This window comes from Chiloscyllium plagiosum, unplaced genomic scaffold (assembly GCF_037043375.1).
Source record: "Chiloscyllium plagiosum isolate Xiang-an unplaced genomic scaffold, Cpla_swu_hap1 HiC_scaffold_3, whole genome shotgun sequence".
NCBI lineage: Eukaryota > Metazoa > Chordata > Chondrichthyes > Orectolobiformes > Hemiscylliidae > Chiloscyllium > Chiloscyllium plagiosum.
In genome coordinates this window covers 153299109-153323683 of record NW_028270141.1, presented here as the reverse complement: position 1 = coordinate 153323683, position 24575 = coordinate 153299109, and the positions used below count along the sequence as shown (strand labels likewise).

The 24575-nt window shown below is 40.6% G+C and overlaps 1 protein-coding gene across 1 annotated transcript in view; it reads left to right on the top strand.

The window, feature by feature from the left end:
* The window catches only part of LOC122540179 (dynein axonemal heavy chain 8-like), a 1258818-nt gene that overhangs the window by 754165 nt on the left and 480078 nt on the right, over nt 1–24575 (top strand). The window contains exons 38-40 of the mRNA XM_087976819.1: nt 1310–1412; nt 9656–9760; nt 21041–21202. Coding sequence (XP_087832945.1) covers nt 1310–1412; nt 9656–9760; nt 21041–21202 — 370 coding nt within the window. The remainder of the gene's footprint in view (nt 1–1309; nt 1413–9655; nt 9761–21040; nt 21203–24575) is intronic.

The window sequence follows — 24575 nt, the reverse complement described above, 5'->3', positions numbered from 1 at the left end:
TGGAATAATCTCTGGGTCAGCTATCTCGTGGATGTATATTTTGTTCCACAAATCCAGACGACACAAGTTTCTGTACAATGTAGATGCTTTATTATCAAACAGTTGGCGAGAGATTCCAAAATGTCCCCAAAGTAGCCATGTGTCTACTTGTGGTGATACTTCTCCATGAATCTCTGTCCTACACACAGAGACAGTATATTTTATAAGAATTAAACAAAAGGTTTATCAGTCACATGGACGATTGTCATCACATAAAGTAGGTAATTTTGAATTTACAAAGCCCGATGAATGTCGATGTCCTGTGATAATGTGTGAATGGATTACAGAAACTGATTATCGTATTCTTCATGATTATGTGCTGATGAGAAGAGATTAAGGTAGAAGGGTTTTGCCTGCTGAAAAAGCGGGTTCACGTACCTATACTAATATGGAGGGGAAATGAGACAATGGGAGTGGGAGGCAGTTTAACAGGGTTGTGGCCAAGGCTATCAGTCTTGTCTGAAAAGGGCAAATTCCTCTGTCTGGGGCTACAGGGGGAATCCACATGTGTGGCTCCACTAGACTCTATTTCTAAGATACAGTCAGCCTCTGCCCTACTGAGTTGTTCTGCTGTATTGTAAGAGTACAGGCTTTCAGTTGATACTGCAGTAAGTCCTTTGGTAGTGGAATGTTTAACCCTTGAGTCCCCAGTGTGTCCTGATACAGAAGTGAAGCAAGCCATGGAACTGACCCCTCTGTAGCATTTTAATTTCCTCAATCTCACTAATTAATGTATCAAAATGATAGTTAATTCGGTTGGCAATCTAGGAGAAACATCTTTACCCAGAGTGGTAAGAATGCTAGACTGACTAGTGCAGGGAATGTTGAAGCAAATAGTTTTGAACTATTTCAGGTAGAAGGGAATAAGAGCTTTTTGGTGACAGTTTTAGATGAAGAAAGGTGAAAGAAGCTCAGCTTTGGTGCCATCTTCTTCCTAGATAGATACATGCAGAGTAACCAGCACCCTGCTCGGACCCCTGCCTCTATGTTTAAATTTTCTATTTTGTCTGTTATTGTCTCTATTCTTCCTTTTACTAGTGTCTTACTATTTTCATGCCAACAGAAAAAACTTCAACTAGAAAAAAAACACATCAACCCTATAACTTAACGATTAATTTTCTTTGGATCTTATATTTAACATATTCTCTAATTCACCATTTTCAACTGCCCTGGACATCTACAAACAGGAAATAAAAGTCACATGATCTTTGGTAACAAGAAGATGGAGTTTGAAAAATGCTACAAGTTTTAACATTATTATTTTTGACAGATATTTGGAAAAGAAAAGGTTGCTATTTCCCAGATTCTTCTTTGTATCAGATCCAACTTTATTGGAAATCCTTGGACAAGCCAGTGATTCTCACACCATTCAGGTTTGTTTGAGTAACTTTTAATCTTGTTTGCAAGCCTAACAAAACTGAAGAAACAAAATAAATGTACATTTTAATCAGCTCTTTTATGACTAGCAAGGAAACGTTCAGAAGTAGAAATAAGCAAGTAGAATGTATCATGCTCTGTACCAAATCGTAATTTGCCCTGTTTTCTGTTTTAAATAATTATGTTCCATCAGTATTACATAAGAAGGTTTGCCACTGAACTCAGAGATTGTGAGTTAAAATCCTATCACAAGTTGAAAAATTACGATGGGTTGATACATTGCCACTGAGCAGAATATACAGCTTAGAGTGTCACTGAATGAGACAAGAGCTGATGTTTCACTTGACTGATGACAGCTTAAAATGCTGAGATTAAGTCAGTTGTATTTTTGTAACATGGTGTGACTCCTACAACTAGTTTCATACTGGTATTATGTTGGCATGCAATGGATGATTACTAACATATAACATTTCATAATTACAACCTATTTTCGAGATAAAACCAGTTTGACAGATGAATCTCCAGGCAACCTTTTGTATGCATTTAAAGGTGGCACATGCACGTATTTAGTTGTGTGTATAAGGTCAGCAGTTTCCTTTGACTACCTCTGCAGCACAATGGTAGGAAACATGGAAATGACAACTTATATGGAGGCTCAGGACCTGCAAATGCAAGTCAGGGGTAAGGATTGGGTGTGTTGAGAGCTGTTGGATCATTGCAGACTCGGGAAGGGCCTAGTGTTCTTTGTCCTGGGTGAGAGTTTTGATGTGGACATGGTAAGAGCACCAGGGTTCCTGTGATCTTCAGTACTTGCTAGGGCCTACCATTCACACACCTGACATGCCTGTTAATATCTTATTGCAGTTTATAGCTACCCTCCTGACTAATTACCACCATACTAGTTTTTCTGTTATCCCCAAACTTCTTGATCATATCCCCTACATTTAAGTCATTATCCTCTAATTAGGTGCTGGATTCTAGTCTAAAAATGAGTTGACCTGAGAAAGAAACAAAGGTGGCAAACCATAAAAAGCAAGGCTAGTAAGTAATGTTACAGTAAATGACCCAATGGGGAATAGTGATCGTAACACCATTGAATTCCATGTTATGTTTGAAAGTGACATACCTCAATCACATGCAACATTTTTAAACTTAAAGAAAGCCAATTATGTAAGTATGAGGAGTTAATTGGGTAAATAGGCTAAAAGCTATGGCAGCAAACAAAAAATAGCAATTTTTATTTTAATTCAAAGTCAACAAAAATGCATTTTATTGAAAAAATACTCAGCAAGAAGGAGCTATCTATGGCTCCATCAAGATATTGAGGACAGTATAAGACTAAAATAAAGAGGCTTACAATGATGCACAAATAAACAGCAAAAAGTCTGAAGATTAGGAAAGATGTATAAGTCAGTAAAGGATTCACCTCCCATGCTTCCAGCACAGCCTTCCTCTGCTGCAGCTTCAAGCCTCAGTTTGAGTGGAGCCACTCACATTGTACTGCTGCTCTAAACAGAGGCTGTTTCTTCTCTGCACTTTTTTTCCTTTTTATTTGTTAATTGGACATGAATACATTGAATAGGCCAACATTTATTTCCAATCTCAAATTGCCCTATGGCAAAAGCAGAAATTGCTGGTAAAATACAGCAGGTCTGGCAGCATCAGGGGTGAGAAAGCAGAGTCATTGTTTCATTGTCCAGTGACCCTTATTCAGAAAGCAGAAAAAGGAAAACCGTGAATTAAAGGCCTGACCTAACATCAGCCATCAGGAAAAAGCTAGACTATTATTAACAAAGTATTCAGAATTCACACAGAAGAGATAGTTCTTTAGAAGCAGTCAAGATAGTTTTGCGAATGGGAAATATCATTAAACAAATTTATTACAGTTTTTGAGGATGTTTTTAGATTACTTACAGTGTGGAAACAGGCCCTTCGGCCCAACAAGTCCACACCGACCCGCCGAGGCGTAACCCACTCATTCCCGTACATTTACCCCTTTACCTAACACTACGGGCAATTTGGCATGGCCAATTCACCTGATGTGCACATCTTTGGACTGTGGGAGGAAACCGGAGCACCCGGAGGAAACCCATAGTAACCCGGATGTAGTTACTATGGTAGATAAAGGGACAAAGTTAATGCCTCTATTTTAAAAGATATTTAATAAAATGTGACGCAAAAGATTAGTTGGCAAATTAAGAGCTCCTGGAGCTCTGGTGATATAAAGGGTTATTAGGCAAAGAAGAGCATAACATATTAACATGGATGGAAAATTAACTAGCTGGCAGAAAACAGAGTGCATAAATGGTCTTTTTCTCATTAAGAATGTGATGAATGGAGTTCCTCAGGTTTTGTGCTGAATCCTCAATATTTAACCATTTGTATAATGATGTAGGAGAGGTAAGCAAAGTCAAAGTAGTTAGATTTTGAGACAATGCAAAGATAGGTTGGAAAGTATGTTGTGAAGAGAGTATAAGAAAATTATAGATAGGTTGAGTGAGTGACCAGAGGGCATAATCTTCGAATAAGGGGTTGCATATTTAAAACAGAGACGAGGATGAATTTCTTCCTTTAAAGGATTGTGAATCTATGGAATTCTTTATCACAGAGGGCTGTTGAGGCTGGATCATTAAGTATATTTAAGGCTGAGATAAATTTTTATTCAGTAAGGGAATCAAGGATCATTGGAAAAAGACAAAAAAGTAGAATTGAGGATTATCAGATCAACAAACTCAAATGGCTGAATGGCTACTTTGTTCCTATTTCTCATGGTCTTAAGGTCTAATTGCCATTGAGAAGGTGGTAGTGATCTGCCATCTTGAATCATTGTATTCCTTATTCCTGTCAGTACTCGAGTAGTACTGTCACTAGACTATTAGTTCAGTGTCCCAGGTAACGTTCTGCCATGAATCTGCCATGTTGATGGTGGAATTCAATCGTTTTAAAAATTCTGGAATTAAGAGTTTAATGGTCACCATGAAACCATTATCAATTGGAAAAACCCAATTTGTTCACTAATGGCCTTCAGGGAAGGAAACGGCCTTGTACAAGTGACTCCAGACCATCAGCAATGTGATTGACTCTTAATGGCTCTCTGGACAAATAAGAATGTGTAATAAATGCTGGCCTGGTCAGTGATGCCTATAACCTGTGAATAAATTTTAAAAAACAGACAGGAAATGCAATATGGTTCCAAGTCAGGATGGTGTATGGCTGGGATGGGAACTTGCAGGAGGCGTCTTTGTTCTTCAATTTGATAGAGGTCACTGAAATAACTCCGGAGAGGCTGTTATCCCATCACCAAGTCACTTGTTATTTACACATAGAGAGTCCTTGACACTGATCCAGCTTCGTTCGGGCAAGCTCTCAGAGTGAACAGGATGTCTGTCAATCCTGCTCATATCTGTCAGCCAGGATTTCCTGATTGAACCAGATTAACAGCACTAATCAGAGAACTCATATTCTATGAGATCCACCTGGCTGACCTCATCGCAATCACTGTCGTCACAACTTTGAAAGGTGGTGTTAAAGAGTTTAGATCAATTGTGCAGTGCATTGTAAAGAACAGTTTTATATTTTGGAATGTCAGTTTAACAGAGGAAAAATATACTGTTTTAAGCCAATGGACTATGAAAGAAGATGTGTTTTTCAACCACTTCCAATTGGGTGTGATCAGGAGTACTCAGCATAGTAACAATTTCTTTTTGATTGGTTCCTTGTCAAGTGGTTACAGCTTTGTGTTTGAACAATACAGCAGAAACATCCAGCCTATAGAGAAGAAAATATTGGTGCTCTCAGAAGAAAATTCTGAGCAGCTAATTACACGCTATCTCTGCAAATTCCCTTCTTGAAAAGAAAAGGGAAAATTCCTTCAGAGACAATGGAAGAGTAAATCCTGAAATGGGAAATGAGGGGTTGAAAGTTGGTATGTCCACAAACTTGTGAAAATCAAAAAGAATTGGAAGAGAATTTAGGGAAAGTTCTTTAGATTGAAGCCAGAAATATGCTTCACTGACACTTCTTCTAATATTTGTGCCCTGTTCTGACTCTTTGTGTATCTGTTTGTGTGTGTATCAGAACTTCTTAAAGGGATAGAATGTAAGTAATTTGTGTTTCTAGCTTACGATTATACGAAGTAGGAATAGTAATAGGTTGCTCATCTCATTGAGCCTATTCTGCTATTCAATATGATCATGACTGATCCAACATGACTCACATTCCCTTTCGTTTGCTTTCCCTGTAACCGTTGAGTCCCCTACTGATCAAGAATCTATCTTTTTAGCCTTAAATATACACAAGGACTCTGACTCTCACAGCTCTTTGTGGGAAGGAGTGCCAAAGACTCACAAGCCTCTGACCAAAAAAACATTCCCCCTTATCACAGTCTTAAATTGGAACCCCTTTATTCTGAGACTATGCCCTGTGGTCCTAGACTCTCTCACGAGGGAAAACGTTCTGTCACCATAAGAACATAAGACATAGGAGCAGAAGTAAGGCCATTCGGCCCATCGAGTCCACTTCGCCATTCAATCATTGCTGATGGGCATTTCAACTCCACTTACCGGCATTCTCCCCGTAGCCCTTAATTCCTTGTGACATCAAGAATTTATCAATTTCTGCCTTGAAAACATTTAGCGTCCCAGCTCTACAACAGCTCTCTGTGGCAATGAATTCCACAGGCCCACCACTCTCTGGCTGAAGAAATGTCTCCGCATTTCTGTTCTGAATTTACCCCCTCTAATTCTAAGGCTGTGTCCACAGGTCCTAGTCTCCTCACCTAACGGAAACTATTTCCTAGCGCCCACCCTCTCCAAGCCATGTATTATCTTGTAAGTTTCTATTAGATCTCCCCTTAATCTTCTAAACTCCAATGAATACAATCCCAGGATCCTCAGCCGTTCCTCATATGTTAGACCTACCATTCCAGGGATCATCCGTGTGAATCTCCATTGGACACGCTCCAGTGCCAGTATGTCTTTCCTGAGGTGTGGGGACCAAAACTGGACACAGTACTCCAAATGGGGCCTAACCAGGGCTTTATAAAGTCTCAGTAGCACAACAGTGCTTTTATATTCCAACCCTCTTGAGATAATTGACAACATTGCATTTGCTTTCCTAATCACGGACTCAACCTGCATGTTTACCTTTAGAGAATCCTCAACTAGCACTCCCAGATCCCTCTGTACCTTGGCTTTACGAATTTTCTCACCGTTTAGAAAGTAATCCATGCTTCTATTCTTTTTTCCAAAGTGCAAGACCTCGCATTTACTTACATTGAATTCCATCAGCCATTTCCTGGACCACTCCTCCAAACTATCTAGATCCTTCTGCAGCCTCCCCACTTCCTCAGTACTACCTGCCTGTCCACCTAATTTTGTATCATCGGCAAACTTCGCTAGAATTCCCCCAGTCCCTTCATCCAGATCATTAATATATAATGTGAACAGCTGCGGCCCCAACACTGAACCCTGCGGGACACCGCTTGTCACCGGCTGCCATTCTGAAAAAGAACCTTTTATCCCAACTCTCTGCCTTCTGTCAGACAGCCAATCCTCAATCCATACCAGTAGCTCACCTCGAACACCATGGGCCCTCACCTTGCTCAGCAGCCTCCCGTGTGGCACCTTATCAAAGGCCTTTTGGAAGTCTAGGTAGACCACATCCACTGGGTTTCCCCGGTCTCACCTATTTGTCACCTCTTCAAAGAACTCCAACAGGTTTGTCAGGCACGACCTCCCCTTACTAAATCCATGTTGACTTGTTCTAATCCGACCCTGCTCTTCCAAGAATTTAGAAACCTCATCCTTAATGATGGATTCTAGAAGTTTACCAACAACCGAGGTTAGGCTAATTGGTCTATAATTTTCCACCTTTTGCCTTGATCCTTTCTTGAACAAGGGGGTTACAACAGCGATCTTCCAATCATCCGGGACTTTCCCCGACTCCAGTGACTTTTGAAAGATCTCAACCAAGATCTCAACCTCCGCTATTTCCTCAGCCACCTCCCTCAGAACTCTAGGATGTAACCCATCAGGGCCAGGAGATTTATCAATTTTAAGACCTTTTAGCTTTTCTAGCACTTTCTCTTTTGTAATGGCAACCATACTCAACTCAGCCCCCTGACTTCCTTTAATTGTTGGGATATTACAGTCTTCTACTGTGTAGACTGACGCAAAGTACTTATTAAGTTCTCCTGCTATTTCCTTATCTCCCATTATTAGGCTTCCAGCATCAGTTTGAAGTGGCCCAATGTCTACTCTTGCCTGTCGTTTGTTTCTTATGTATTGATAGAAACTTTTACTATCATTTCTAATATTACTGGCTAGCCTACCTTCATATTTGATCCTCTCCTTCCTTATTTCTCTCTTTGTTATCCTCTGTTTGTTTTTGTAGACTTCCCAATCTTCTGATTTCCCAGTGCTCTTGGCCACTTTATAGGCTCTCTCTTTTTCTTTGATAGATTTCCTGACTTCCTTTGTCAGCCATGGCTGTCTAATCCCTCCCCGGATAATCTTTCTCTTCTTGGGGATGAACCTCTGTACAGTGTCCTCAATTTTACCCACAAACCCCTGCCATTTTTGCTCTACTGTCTTCCCTGCTAGGCTCTGCTTCCAGTCTATTTTCATCAGTTCCTCTCTCATGCCCTCATATTTAACTGTAACACCATTACATCCGATTTTGTCTTCCCTCTTTCAAACTGCAGACTGAACTCTACCATATTATGATCGCTGCTTCCTAAGTGTTCCCTTACTTTAAGATTTTTGAAAAAGTCTAGTTCATTACATAGCACTAGGTCCAGAATAGCCTGCTCCCTTGTGGGCTCCATGACAAGCTGTTCCAAAAAGCCATCCTGTAAGCATTCCATGAATTCCCTTTCTTTGGATCCACTGGCAACATTAATTACCCAGTCCACCTGCATATTGAAGTCTCCCATGATCACTGTGACCTTGCCTTTCTGACATGCCTTCTCTATTTCCCGGTACATGTTGCGCCCTGAAGGGTCACTGGACTTAAAATGTTAAGTCTGTTTCTCTTTCCACAGATGCTGGCAAAAATGATTGAGTTTCTCCAGCAATTTCTGTTTTGATTTCAAGTATCTAATTTTGACAGTTCTTCATTTTATTCTCTCAGTATTTACCCTGTCAAGCCCCTTCAGAATTTCATATACTTCAATGAGATCCCCTCTCATTTGTCAAAATTCCAGTGATTCGAATCCCAAGCTGTTTCGCCTTTGCTTATCAAGTCATTCCTCCATTCCAAGGATCATTCTAATGAAACTCTGAATTATCTCTAACGAAATAATATCTTTCTTTAAGTAAGTGAACCAAAACTGCTCTTAATAAATAATTCAGATATGGTCTCATTAGCACCGTGTCCAGTTGCAGCAAGACTTCCCTACTCTTATATTCCAACTCACCTGAAATAAAGGCCAGTTTGTTGCAATCTATTGAAACAGTTTTCTGAGTCTATTAAGCACAGAAATCTGATTTTTGTTTTCTTTAATCTTGGATTTGTGAGTCATGTTAAAATTGGGGACTTTGGATAGTTTGATTCAAATTTTTCACATTTGTGACAACTCCAGGAATAAAGGGGCTTCATTTCCATTGTACTACCCTCAACAGTCACAATAGTGTTATGACACAGCGTAAACCCCTCTGCTTATTCAAACCAGCAACACAGAAAAGATTCACCCCGTGCTGTAATCTGTTGAAATTTGAGAGGCAAAGAACTTTCCCCAGAGGTCACTATTTAAAGTAAAAATTAACAACTTTATTCTTTAAGTCCAACAGAAAATATTAAAACCAACAACTATTTACAACTCCTTTCTCTTAAACTTATCTTTTACCCCCACTCTACAATACTAGTCCAATAAAAAAATCCCAATTAAGATTTATAAAAAAAAAATCAGCTTTCAAAACCAGTCAGTTGTCTAGTCTTCTCTTTGTATCTTCTTCTGCCAATTTTCCTGTGTCATCTTTTCGATGTTTTGCTGTACAAACTTCTTATAGACAGGAGCCTTTCAGAGAGCTGTTCTTCTGGCAGTCTGTACTTGTTGGTGGCTTAGCAGTTCTTGCTCAATTGTTCAAAATGTCTGGTTTTATACCATTCATTTTGCTAGTCTCTTCAACACAATATCAGATGAGCTTAATATGATCAGAGTGTCATAGTTGTGACTGAGCTTAATGTGATTCAGAATTAATTACTATTTGCACATTTGTTTTATCTTTTCTATATGCAGGCTCATTTAGCAGGAATATTCGATAATGTAAATAACGTGGCTTTCCATCCAAAAGATTATGATCGAATGCTGGCTGTCATTTCCAGAGAAGGAGAGCAAATTCAAGTAAATATCATTAACAGGTTACAAGAGTTGATTGCAAAGTTGAATTTATGACCTTAGAGCTTAATGGAGAACTATTTTCTTGAAGTGCTTCAATTTGCTGGGTATTGGTTCATGCAGTGTACCCAGATTTTTGACTCAACACGAGTGAAATGACAATGATATAGTTCAAAATCAGGGTGGCTGAGCATTGGAGTGAGCTTCCAGGTGATGGTGTTCTCTATGTCTGTTGCTGTTGCCCTTCTAGATGGTTAATACATCATAACGTAATCTTCAAGGTTTCATGAACTTTGTCCTTTGCTGTAATTGTATGCTTTGTTACACATAGGAATACAGGAACCAAACTAGACTATTCATTCCTGAAGCTGTTCCACCATTCTGAATGTAAATCATATGACAAGCTTTCATCCAGAAAACCTGGTAGCTAGTTTGATCATTTAGCAGGCATTTCTGTGTTGTGGGGCACCATTATTATATATGCATGTTGGGAGGTGATAGGGTTAGCTGACATCACCAGATAACCTCTCCCTATCAGAATGTAAAACACTCTTCTTGGGTGGGGTTAATCAGTGTATAATTGTGTTCAAGTCTTCAAATTATTCACTTGTCTCCAAATTGTGTTTCAGCAACAGTAATGTCAGTAACATAGTCTTAAATGTAGTCTGAGGTCTCAATAAAGACTTCCATGTCTTTTAGATGTCATATAACTAGCTAATAAATATTATGTAATAAACCTTATCGGTTTATCAAGACTGAGCTTGTCATCTGTAGATGATTTTGTGGAGCATTCTTTTCCATTGTACATTGCTAGTTAAGGCTACTACCTATCTGAGTCTAGGAATCTATGCAAGTCATCCCAGATTGTTCTGTGGACACAATATACATCAGATACTATGATTAGATTAGATTACTTACAGTGTGGAAACAGGCCCTTCGGCCCAACAAGTCCACACCGACCCGCCGAAGCGTAACCCACCCAGACCCATTCCCCTATATTTACCCCTTCATCTAACACTACGGGCAATTTAGCATGGCCAATTTGCCTAACCTGCACATTTTTTGGATTGTGGGAGGAAACCGGAGCACCCGGAGGAAACCCACGCAGACACGGGGAGAACGTGCAAACTCCACACAGTCAGTCGCCTGAGGCGGGAATTGAACCCGGGTCTCTGGCGCTGTGAGGCAACAGTGCTAACCACTGTGCCACCGTGCCGCCCACTACCACCGTGCCGCCCACATGCTGGTATCTGAGAATACAGCATGGTGAACAGCCATGAGATTTTGGCCACACAGTGCCTGAAGCAATCTTTAATTCAACAAAAGCAATATTCAAGCATCAGGAAATTTGATTGTATTTTCAAATAGGCATCAACTCAAAAACTCAAGAGCTTGTCAGCTTCTGCCAATGAAGCGGCCAGAAGCGAAAATGTGCAGAACTAATCATAGTAAAAAGCCTGCCTCTGGAAGTTAAAAACAAGTAGAAATAGTGAAGAATATTTAAAAGGCTTCTGAGGACCACAGACTGTTACCAAAGCTACAAAGGGAAAAATCTGAATCATAAATCTGGGATGCAGCTGTTCACATAAGACACCCAAAGTAAGTTAAGTCCCTGAGACAAAGGTAGAAAATGCTTAAATTTAATGAAAAAGTTCTAGACCGAGATGCGAAAAGAAGGCTTAAATTAAGACATTTAGTAAATGAATATAGTGAAATTTGTTCAAAATGAGAGGGGCAAGTTGCAATATGGAATAGAAAACCGACTTAATGTTTTGAGTCCAGTGACCCTGAAAGTCATACAGTCATACAGACGTACAGCACGGAAATAGACCCTTCGGTCCAAAGCGCCCATGCAGAGCAAATATCCCAACCCAATCTAGCCCCACTTGCCAGCACCCAGCCCATATCCCTCCAAATCCTTCCTATTCATATCCCCATCCAGACGCCTTTTAAATGTTGCAATTGTGCTAGCCTCCACCACTCCCTCTGGCAACTCATTCCATACACATACAACCCTGAAAAAGTTGCTCCTTAGGTCTCTTTTATATCTTTCCCCTCTCACCCTAAACCTATGCCCTCTAGTTCTGGACTCTCCCAACCCAGGGAAAAGACTTTTGTCTATTTATTCTATCCATGCCCCTCATGATTTTATAAACCTCTATAAGGTCACCCCTCAGCCTCCGATGCTCCAGAGAAAACAGCCCCAGCCTATTCAACCTCTCCCTATAGCTCAAATCCTCCAACCCTCGCAACATCCTTTTAAATCTTTTAAACCCTTTCAAGTTTCACAACGTCCTTCGGATCGGAAGGAGACCAGAATTGCATGCAATATTCCAAAAGTGGTCTAACCAATGTCCTGTACAGCCGCAACATGACCTGCCAACTCCTGTACTCAATACTCTGACCAATAAAGGAAAGCATACCAAACGCCTTCTTCACTATCCTATCCACCTGTGACTCTACTTTCAAAGAGCTATGAACCTGTACTCCAAGGTCTCTTTTTTCAGCAACACTCCCTAGGACCTGACCATTAAGTGTATAAGTCCTAATAAGGTTTGTTTTCCTTTTTATATGCTGTTCTTCAGATCCTTCTTCAGAACTTTGGACTTAAGCTGTTAACTCTATTTTCTTTGGCTAGGTATATGAATAGGAAGGGTTTGGAGGGATATGGCCCAGGTGCTGGCAGGTGGGACTAGATTGAGTTGGGATATCTGGTCAGCATGGACGGGTTGGACCGAAGGGTCTGTTTCCATGCTGTACATCTCTATGACTCTATGACTCCATGAGATGCTGCTAGCCCGAGAAAGTTTCTCCAGCAATTTCAGATTTTGTTTGTTCCAGATCTCCAACATCCTCAGTTCTTCATTTTACTGCAAAGCAATGCTTGTTTAAAAAAGAAATTAAAATGGTGATATGTGTATGTAAGTTAGTTCGCTGAACTGGAAGGTTTGTTTTCAGACATTTTGTCGCCATGACTAGTTAACATGATCAGTGAGTCTCCGGTGAAGCACTGGTGGTATGTCCCACCTCTCCATTTATAGGTCTTAGTTTCTTAATGTGAGTGTTGTCATTTCCAGTTCTTTTTTTCAAGAAAGGTAGATGTTCTGTGCTGTACATCTCTATGACTCTATGACTCTAAGGGTCACTGGACTCAAAACATTAAGTCTGGTTGCTATTCCATATTGCAACTTGCCCCTATCATTTTGAACAAATTTAACAATATTCATTTACTGTGTTTATTGATGGAGTTCCAGTTAGAATTGTTGAGTCTGTCCTTGGATGTGTGTGTTGTCCCAGTCAAAGTGGTGTCCTTCTTTATCTGTATGCATGGAAACTAGTGATAGTGGGCCATGTCTTTTGGTGGCTAATTGATGTTCGTGTATCTTGTTGGCAAGTTTCCGGCCTGTTTGTCCGATGTAGTGTTTTTTACAGTTCTTGCATGGTATTTTGTAAATGACATTAGTTCTGCTGGATCCTTTAGGTTCATTAGTCGCTGTTTAAGTGTGCTGGTAGGTTTGTGGGCTACCATGATGCCAAGGGGTCTGAGTAGTCTAGAAGTCATTTCTGATATGTCTTTGACGTAAGGTAATGTGGCTATAGCTTTTGGTTGCATTGTGTCTGCTTGTTTAGGTTTCTTTCTGAAATGTACCCATTTTTCTTGAAATGTATTTTAATTAACGAGATAGAAAAATGTCAAAGGCACTATAATTAAAAATCAGTTATTTTATGAGAGACACATTTTAATTGTGTAACAAAATAGTCTTAGGTTGACTTGCAGGTGCATTAGGCAGTGAGGAAAGCTAATGGCATGCTGGCTTTCATAGTGAGACGATTTGAGTATCAGAGTAAGAATGTCTTGCTGCAGTTATACTGGCCTTAGTAAGGTCACCCCTTGAGTATGGTTAGCAGTTTTGGTCAAGTTGAGGAAGGACATTCTTGCTACTGAGGGAAAGATTGACCAGACTTATTCCCAGGATGGTAAGACTAACATATGAAGAAAGACCGGATTAAATGAGCTTGTACTCACTGGAATTTAGAAGAACGAGGGATCTCACAAATGACAATTCTGATGTTGGGGAAGTTTAGAACTAGAGGTCACTGTCTAAGAATAAGGGGAAAGCCATTCAACACTGAGATGAGGTATAATTTCTTCACTCAGAGAGTTGTGAACCTTTGGAATTCTCTCCCATAGGAAGCTGTTGGGGTCAGTACATTAGATATATTCAAGAAAGAACTGGAATGGCCTTTGTGACTAAAGGAATCAAAGGTATAGAGAGAAAACAGGAGTGGGATACTGAGATTGCATGATCAGCCATGAACATATTGAATGGTGGTGCAGGCTTGAAGGACACCTACTTTCTATGTTTCTGTGTAATGATATGATCACAGCACAATGCCAGTTTAAACTGTTTAAACTGCTGAATTATTTAAACCAGAATCTTTCCAACACTTGAATGACATAGGCAATGGTGAATCAGTTGAGAAAATGTGGTGAGATCAGGAAATTATCATTTTGATGTCAAGAAAAATGTCAGATTCTGTAACCAAGTTTTGAATGGCAAAATGAGAATCTTGTGAGTGAATGGCAAGCAACCTCTTTGGGTCAATTTGCATGCCATTACAGCCTGGAAAACCTTGCAGAAGCTTTAAAGCTGTGTTTGAAGACTCCGTGTAGAAAATATGAACTCTATTTGTGGAATTTCTTATTATTCTTTTTGTGACTCAAATGGTGCCGGATTGTGAAGGCAAAACACTTTTCATTGTATCTTGATGTATGAAACAATGAATAAATAACAATAATTACACTAATATAATGACATTTTTCCTGTTCTACCAGGCACTAGAAACTAGTTGGTGAGAATTCCCAATATAAAAGAGTGGATACTTGGTGACTCCAGCTTTCACTTGCTTCTCTGGGCTGCCATCTTGGACAGCAATTCCCAACATCTCAGAGCATAGTCTTCAGGCAGCAACCACTTACACCCCCATCCACAGAGGTTGGCATTAGACATGTACCAGCCTCCACATATCAACATGGCAAATTTCAGACCCATTTACAATCCAGTTCTTCACCTCAGTTGTTGCAGTTTAGAGTGCGTGAATACCTTTGATTATAATGCCACTGTCAGAACACTTTACATACAGAGACAAATACCCATTTCATGGATTTGATCAGGGTGCACCACAGGGTTTTTTTATTTGCTCTCTCTGCGCATATTCATTTTATGCCAACTTAGATGCTCACAGTATGTCTACCTTACCTTGCCTTGCTTTTTTGTGCTTCGTCTCCTCATTCAGAACTGAAAGGCTCACAGTACTTCTGTCTTGCCTTACCATTTAGCACAAACAGAAGGCCGGGCAGCTTGACTATTCTAACAGTCAAGGGGTAGGAATGTTGCTTTATGACACCATGCTACATCAATGTCACACCTGCATCCCATGCCAACAGCTTATCTGGAAAACTCACTGCATGTGCTTCAGCCTAATGACCGTGTCTTAAAATTCTAAAGGCTGGTGTTGAATTTCTTGAGTATTGTTAGCACTACACCCATGTAGGCACATGGAAGTTTTTCATCAAACTCTTGCTTTGTATCTTGTGGGGAGTTATCAAAAATCAAGGAGCCAGGAAATCAGTTAGTTGTCACAGATTTCCTCATCTCTTGTAGCCACAGTAATTATCTCACTGGTCCAGATTCATTTCTGGCCAGGATGTTGACAGTAGTGGTTTCAGCAATAGTAATGCCACTAAATATCCTTTGGTGCTCTCCTTTTGCACTCATCATTCTAACAATGACAAGCCATTGATCACTTTCAACCTGTTGTGTGGTGTAGACTGATTGGTTAGAACTATCAGTTGACATCTCTGCAGCAGGCAGCTTTATAACTTGCTTTGCTTCTAGCTATCTTTTTAAAGTTATTCAGTTTTTCATAGTTAAGAACATTATTTTCCCCATGCTTTCTTTCCTCTTGAGTGATGTCCTTTGCAATATTTATATTCTGTAGTCTCATCTTGATCTTTCTGCTTGGTGATCTGCAAATATTTGTTCCTTGTTTTCCAACATCTTGTTTTCAGTCAGCCTGAGCTATCTCATTGCAATGTAAAGCTTCACTTGTCCTCTGATTATGATGCTCTAATTAATTATTGACAGCTTCAGAAATTGTGCACGTCAATAACTTTTCTTGAGAATAAATTTCTCTCCTCTCAGCAGAGGTGCTCTCATGCCTACGAAAATCTAACCTTTAAGTTATTCATTGCTATACCTATCAAATCCTGTTAGTCATCTTATATTCCCCAATGTCCTAATCACGGGAGATACAAAAGGAAGTTATTTCTTCCTATAATTGCTATTAGATTCATAATATTAGTTCTAATATAACGTTAGCTATATGTAAAAGTTTATGTTTACACATTCTTTAGCTAATGATTGTGAGCAGTTTCGATCCCAGCTGACCTTGGAGGCTCAGTTGGACACTACCTCTCTATCTTGCAGCTGCAGTATAACTCATTCTAGTACATACTGTCTTCTGAGATTAGGCCATAAGACAGAGGAGCGGAAGTAAGGCCATTCGGCCCATCGAGTCCACTCCGCCATTTAATCATGGCTGATGGGCATTTCAACGCCACTTACCCGCATTCTCCCCATAGCCCTTAATTCCTTGTGACATCAAGAATTTATCAATCTCTGCCTTGAAGACATTTAGTGTCCCAGCCCCCACTGCACTCCGCGGCAATGAATTCCACAGGCCCACCACTCTCTGGCTGAAGAAATGTCTCCGCATTTCTGTTCTGCATTTACCCCCTCTAATTTTAAGGCTGTGCCCATGGGTCCTAGTCTCCTCGCCTAACGGAAACAATTTCCTAGTGTCCACCCTTTCCAAACCATGTATTATCTTGTAAGTTTCTATTAGGTCTCCCCTTAACCTTCTAAACTCCAATGAGAACAATCCCAGGATCCTTAGCCATTCCTCGTATGTTAGACCTACCATTCCAGGGATCATCCGCGTGAATCTCCGCTGGACACGCTCCAGTGCCAGTATGTCCCTCCTGAGGTGTGGGGCCCAAAACTAGACACAGTACTCCAAATGGGGCCTAATCAGAGTTTTATAAAGTCTCAGTAGCACATCGCTGCTTTTATATTCCAACCCTCTTGAGATAAATGGCAACATTGCATTCGCTTTCTTAATCACGGATTCAACCTGCATATTTACCTTTAAAGAATCCTCAACTAGCACTCCCAGATCCCTTTGTACTTTGGCTTTATGAATTTTCTCACCGTTTAGAAAATAGTCCATGCTTGTATTCTTTTTTCCAAAGTGCAAGACCTTGCATTTGCTCACATTGAACTTCATCAGCCATTTCTTGGACCAGTCTCCCAAACTGTCTAGATCCTTCTGCAGCCTCCCCACTTCATCAGTACTACCTGCCTGTCCATCTATCTTCGTATCATCAGCAAACTTCGCTAGAAAGCCCCCAGTCCCTTCATCCAGATCATTAATATATAACGTGAACAGCTGCAGCCCCAACACTGAACCCTGTGGGACACCGCTTGTCATTTGAAATTTACTGCCTCTACTCTGACTAACACTTTCTTCCTAATAAAACAACATCTTTTCCATTGATAAGCCCGAAACTTAATCATTTTCACAGCTCAATAAACTTGTCTGATCTCCTAGGTTTTTACAAACCATAATCCTATCCTTATCATTTGTGTCTGTTATTGTGGGAACCTACTTTTCTCTTTAATGCTTGCTACAAATTTCAGACTGTCTGTTCTTCGACATTTCTTATCACATTGAGTCCTACAGACCTCTGCTGTTTGTGCGGAACTCTCTCTATATTAATTTGTACAAATCATTTTTTTTCAAAATAGACACTGTTACATTGGTTTACCCCTTTCTCAATGCTACGTTGTTCTCATTTATGACCTCACTTAAATGCTGGAGCAGGCAAACTAATTCTGATACTGCAGCCATATTTATGCGACTGTGATCAGGGGCTACGTCAATAGTGCTCAACAGCTTGTGCTCCCAAACTTTGTACATATGATGTCCCCATCAAGGTGTCAGAATCTGAGCTGGTTGTGAATGCAGGAGGAAGCTTTGTCAAAGTTTCCTCTGAGGTCTCTGAGGTCCCCAAAGGTTGAGTAGGTGACTTTTGATGAAGAAGGTCATTTTTCCACATGTGCCATGGACATCCCACTGGTAGCTGAAAGACACAAGGGGGAGGTAATGTTGCATTCCAATATTGGAATTGGTCTGCAAAGAATGACACTGACACGGGTTAATATGATGACAAATGAAGACGAATGTCCTTTTTGAGGATAGTGACTGTGAGTTTGAAAGGCCCTGTCTAAGGAGCCTTGGGAGCATTTGTGCAATACATCTTTAAGGTGGGACACACTGCTGTGAATGTCAGTGGTGAAGGGAGTGGATGTTTCCAGATATAGTGCTGGATGGTGTCAAACTCCATGAGTCTTGTTGGAACTGCACTCATCAAGGCAAGTGGAAAGTATTACATCATGTTCCTGACTGATGCCTTGTAGATCATATAATCATAGAATTCTCTACAACGTGGAAGCAGACTATTCGACCCAAGTTCACACCAATCCTCCAAGCAGCATCCCATCCAGAGTCACTCCCCTATTCCTGTAGTCCTGCATTTTCCATGGCTAACTCACCAAGTCTGCAGATCTGTGCACACAAAGATCAATTTAGCATGGCCAATCCAACTAACCCACACACCTTGGGACTGTGCGAGGAAACCCTCACAGACATGGGGGAAGAATGCAAACTCCAAACAGACAGCCGCACAAGGGTGGAATTGAATCTGGGTAGCTGGTGCTGTGAGTCAACAGTGCTAACCGCTGAGCCACCCTACCAGCCCAGAGGTTGGACAGACCTCGGGGAGTCAGGAGATGAGTTATACACTGAAATATCCCAACCTCTGACATGCTTCATGTAGCCATTTTATTTATATAGTGAGTCTGTTTGAGTTTCTGGTCAATGTTGATAACAAAGAATTAACCAATGGCAATGCAGTCACCCTTTTGTTGGAGATGGTCATTACTTGATTTGATTTGGTTTGATTTGATTTGATTTGACTTGATTTGACTTGGTTTGATTTGATTTGATTTATTGTTGTTACATGAACCTAGGTACAGTGAAAAGAGGCAGGTTATACCATACAAAGTGCATAAGGGTAATAGAGTAGAGGGAGGAATACACTGTTATGGCTGCAGAGAAGGTATAGAGAAGAGCGAGATCAACATTAAATCTGAAATTTGAGATGTCCATTCAAAAGTCTAATAATAGCAGAAAGGAAACTGTCCTTGAACCTGTTGATCCAACTGTGGCATAAAGATTGCTTGCCACTTGTAGCCCAAGCCTGGATATTAGTCATGGACTGCTTGAGAATTTGAGGAGTCATGTATGGTGCTAAATGTTAGCAATCATCAATGAACATTCCCACTTCTGACCTTATGATAGAGGGAATGTCATTGGTGAAGCAGCTGAAGATGATTGGGCTGAGAATACTATCCTGAGGAACTCCTGCAAAGGTGTCCTGGAGCTGGGATGACTAACCTTCTACAACCACAACCACTTTCCTATGTGCCAGATAGAACTCTAACCAGCAGAGAATATTCCCCTTTCACCCCGATTTTATGGGCTTTTAGATGTCACATACAAGGCTAGTCACTTTCATCACCCCTCTTGAGTTAACTCCTTTATCCATGCTTGAACCAAGGACGTAGTGTGTTTTGGAGCTGAATAGCTCTGGGGAAATCAACACTGTCAGGGAGAAGGTTGGTGCAAAGCAGGGGCCGATTGATAACACTGTTGATGACACCTTCCATCACTTTATTGGTGATCAAGCATAGATTGATGGGGCGGTAATTTGCCCACTTGGGTTTGTCCTACTTTTTGTGTACAGGACATACCTAGGCAATTTTCCACATTATCATTTAGATGCCAGTTCTGAGGCTCTGCTGAAATAGCTTAACAGCAAGTTCTGGAGCACAAGTCTTCAATGCCATATCCATTATTTGTCAGGGCCCATAGTCTTTGCAGTACCGATTACTTCCAGACCTTTCTTGATGTATATGATTGAATTAACTTGGCTGAAGATTGGCATCTGTGAATCTTGTGAGCATTGGAGAGGCTGAGATTAATCAATTAGTTGGAGTTTTTGGCTGAAGATTGTTGCGAATGTTGTTGATAACTCCATCCGTCATTTTATTGGTAGTCGAAAGTGGGCTGGGGGGTCAGTAACTGGCCAAATAGGATTGTCCTGCTTTTTTTTGTGTCCATAATATAAATGGGTAAATTCCTAAATTTTCAGGTAGATACCAGCGTTGTAGTTATACGCAGCTTTAAATGTCACTTATTTCCATTAGCTAGATAGTGTGTGGTCTTGGGAATGTTTCCGCTTTGGTTTGGATAGACCTGGGATCTGCCTCCTTATACTGTCCCTGAGAGTTGAAGACAATTTTAAATGGCAATTGCCAAATAAATAGCTCAGTGACAGCACCAGCAGACAGTAGGCTAAGAACCAAGGAGTTCAAGTACGTAATTCTTTGAAGTATGCATCACATGTAGATAGAGTGGTTAAAAAGGTATTTAGCATGCTTGCCTTCATTGCTCAGACCTAGGAGTTGAGACATGACCCTGAGGTTGTACACAATGTTGGAAGAAATTTAACCAGGATGTTGCTGGCAATGGAAACTTTGAGTTATAAGGGGAGGCTAAATAGGCTGGGATTTTCTTTCAGTGGAGCATAGGGCATTGAGAAGTAATTTTATGAAGGCTTATAAAATAATGATTGGTATAGATAAGATGAATGGCACTTGTCCTTTCCCTAGGATGGGGGATTTCATTAACTAGAGGGCATATTTTAAGGTGCGAGGCCTCCATTCCTGATGAAGGGCTTTTGTCCGAAACACTGATTTTCCTGCTCTTTGGATGCTGCCTGACCTGCTGTGCTTTTCCAGCACCACTCTGATCTAAACTCTGGTTTCCAGCATCTGCAGTCCTCACTTTTGCCTAGTATTTTTCAATGTGTAATTTCAGTTACATCCCACTGTAAACTTTTGCTATAAATTCTGTGTCTTACAATTGTGTACTCCACAACCACCTGATGAAGGGGCAGTGCTTTGAAAGCTAGTGCTTCCAATTAAACCTGTTGGATTATAACCTGTGTTGTGTGATTTTTAACTATTTATTATATGTTATTTAGAACAGTAGTGATAATGGATGTTAACCACTTTTCATCCTTATCTTATTTTCCAGTTGGATACACCAGTGATTGCAAAGGGTCCTGTGGAGCTATGGTTAGGTGACTTACTGCGTGTGCAACAAGCATCGTTGCATACTGTGATTAAATTAGCATTCTATAGTTTCAGTGAACCAGAATTCCAGTTAATACCTTTCCTCTATGAGGCTCCTGGCCAGGTAAATGATTGTCAATAACTATAGCTTTGTTTTAATGATTATTGTTATTCTCTCTTATTGCCAGGTTCTATGAATAGTTTGGGTTAAATCTTGCATATGTAATTGTATTAATATACAGGTATTAATATGTAGATAATAATATCTGTGCCAATTTTTAAAAGTGTATTAGCGTTTCCAACTTTTCTGGCATAATTCTCATATTATTCACACAACAGAAGGAATAAGCTGATTTCACCTCAAAGAATTTTGGAAAAAGGGGTTATTTCTAACTTCCAGGAAAATATGACAGACTAAATATGAAAAGAAATTTGGGGAATAAAAGGATGAGTAATCTGTTTTTCCTTCAATGAGCTGTATCGAGCATTTAAATTATAATGGAAGGTACTAAAGTCAGATAAGTAATTTTCAGTAAAGAGAAAATGTTAAAGTTGCTTTATTTCTAATTTTAATTATGAAAAGGTTTGACAAAGAATAAAGACATTTTTTGTTAATGGCAAACGTTTTGAAGACCAAGAAATATAAATTAAAATTAGAATGTTAGGAGTAAGAGTGAAATTAAGTAGCAAGCTTCATCAATAATAACTTGTAGAATGAGTTTTCTGCAGGAACATAATTGAAATAAACAACATGTAACGAGTGAATAGGACGGCAAGCTTAAAATGTTCAACATTTATTTCAAACTAGAAATTGCTAGAGAAATTCAGTGAACCAACTCAACCTGCTTTTGTTGCATTGACCAATCCAATTTACTTTGTTGACTGTCACATCAATTGGGATTGGTGTCAACACTGATGAGCTGAAAATGTGTTGCTGGAAAAGCGCAGATTCCTGAAGAAGGGCTCATGCCCGAAACGTCGATTCTCCTGCTCCTTGGATGCTGCCTGACCTGCTGCACTTTTCCAGCAACACATTTTCAGCTCTGACCTCCAGCATCTGCAGTCCTCACTTTCTTCCCATTGGTGTCAACATCACAGGGTTTAATCCCAATTCAAAAAAGCACAGCAAGTCAGGCAGCATCCAAGGAGCAGGAGAATCGATGGACATTGGGGCACAGACAGACATATTTTAACCTCATACCTTCAATGCATTATCTGAGTTGACATTGCACCTATTGTTAAAGTTCACTTGAGAATGTAACATTAAAAAAGTTCTGGCATTAACATATGAAAGAACTGAGACCAACATGGTTATTCTAAAAGATGAGAGATTTAACAAACAATCCAGGTCTTTTTTAGTATCCCGTTTCAGTTGAAACACAATGTAAACGTTTGCTATAAATTCTGCGTCTTACAATCTTATACTCCACAACCATCTGATGAAGGAGCAGCACTCCAAACGCTAGTGCTTCCAAATAAACCTGTTGGACTATAACCTGGTGTTGTGTGATTTTCAACTTTCTACACCCCAGTCCAACACCAGCCCCTCCAAATCATGAATCTCATGATTTTATACTCTTCTACAAGGTCTCCTACTCTCTAAAGAAAAATGTACTAGCTTGTCCTACCTTTCATTATCATTCAGACCATTTAGTCCTGGCAACATCCTTGTAAGTTTCTTCTGCACACTTTCCAGTTTAATAACATCCTTCCCACAGCAAGGTGACCAAAACTGAACATAATACTCCAACTGTGGCCTCACCAAATTCCTGTACAACTGCAACATATCTTCCTAACTTCTATACTCAATACCCTGACTGATAAAGGCCAGTATGCCAAAAGCCTTCCTCACTGCCCTGTCCAATTGTGATTTCACTTACAGAGAACTGTGAACCTGAACTCCAAGGTCTCTTTGTTCCACTACACTCCTTAAGATCCTACCATTCCCCACGAAAGTCCTACCTCGATTTGACTTTTCAAAATGCAATATCTCACACTTATCTGTACTAAAGAGCATTTGCCATTTCTTAGCCCACTTCCCTGGCTGTTCAAAGTTCTGCTGCGATTTCTGATAACCTTCCTCACTGTCCACGATACCATCTATTTTAGTATCATCTGCCAACTCACTAATCTTGTGTGGCTGGAAAAGCATAGCAGATCAGGCTGCATCTGAGAGGCAGGAGAGTAGATGTTTCAGGCATAAGCTGAAAATGTGTTGCTGGAAAAGCGCAGCAAGTCAGGCAGCATCCAAGGAACAGGAGAATCGACGTTTCGGGCATAAGCCCTTCTTCAGCCCTAACGAAGGGCTTATGCCCTAAATGTCGACTGTCCTGCTCCTCAGATGCTGCCTGACCTGCTGTGCTTTTCCAGTGCCACACTTTTTCACTCTAATCTCCAGTAGTCTTCACTCTCTCCTAATTTACTAATCATGCCTTGGATATTCTCATGCATATCATTGATATAGATAATAAACAGCAATAGGCCCAGCACCGACCCCTGAGGCACTCCACTAATCACAAGCATCCAGTACATCAAGCTTCCTTCCACTATTACCCTCCTACTTCCCACCATCAAGCCAATTGTACATCCAATTTGCCAGCCCGCCCTGGACTCTATGTCATCTAACCTTCCAGAGCAGCATACCATGTGGAACCTTATCAATGGCCTTACTGAAATCCATTAACATCATGTCTACTGCCCTGCCTTCATCAACCTTCCTAGTCACTTCATCAAACAAATTTCTGATGCATGATTTCCCATGTATAATGCCATGCTGACTGCTCCTAATCAAACCCTGTCTTTCCAAATGCATGTGTATCTTATCTCAGAATCTTCTCAAGTAACTTACCTCCCATTGATGTTAGGCTCACTAGTCTGTAGTTCCCAGGTTTTTCTTTGCAGCCCTTATTGAATAAAGGCTCAACATCCGCTAACCTCAAATCTTCCAGGACCTCACCCGTGGCTAACAATGATGCAAAAATATCAGCCAGGGCCCTCGCAATTTCTTCTCTAACATCTTGCAGTGTTCTTGGATATATTTGGTCAGGACCAAGAGATTTATTCACCTTCTTACATCCTAATACATCCAACACCTCTTTTACTGTGATGTGGATTGTCCCCAAGCTATGAGCACTAACTATGAGAGAGTTAAGCTATGAGAGAGGACCGCAATTTCCCACCAGACGTAGTCGATGATGCCCTCCACCACATCTCTTCCACTTCCCGCTCCTCCGCCCTTGAGCCCCACCCCTCCAACCGCCACCAGGACAGAACCCCACTGGTCCTCACCTACCACCCCACCAACCTCCATGTACAACGTATCATCCGCCGCCATTTCCGCCACCTCCAAACGGACCCCACCACCAGTGATATATTTTCCTCCCCTCCCCTCCCCTATCAGCGTTCCAAAAAGACCACTCCCTCCATGACTCCCTCATCAGGTCCACACCCCCCACCAACCCAACCTCCACTCCCGGCACCTTCCCCTGCAACCACAA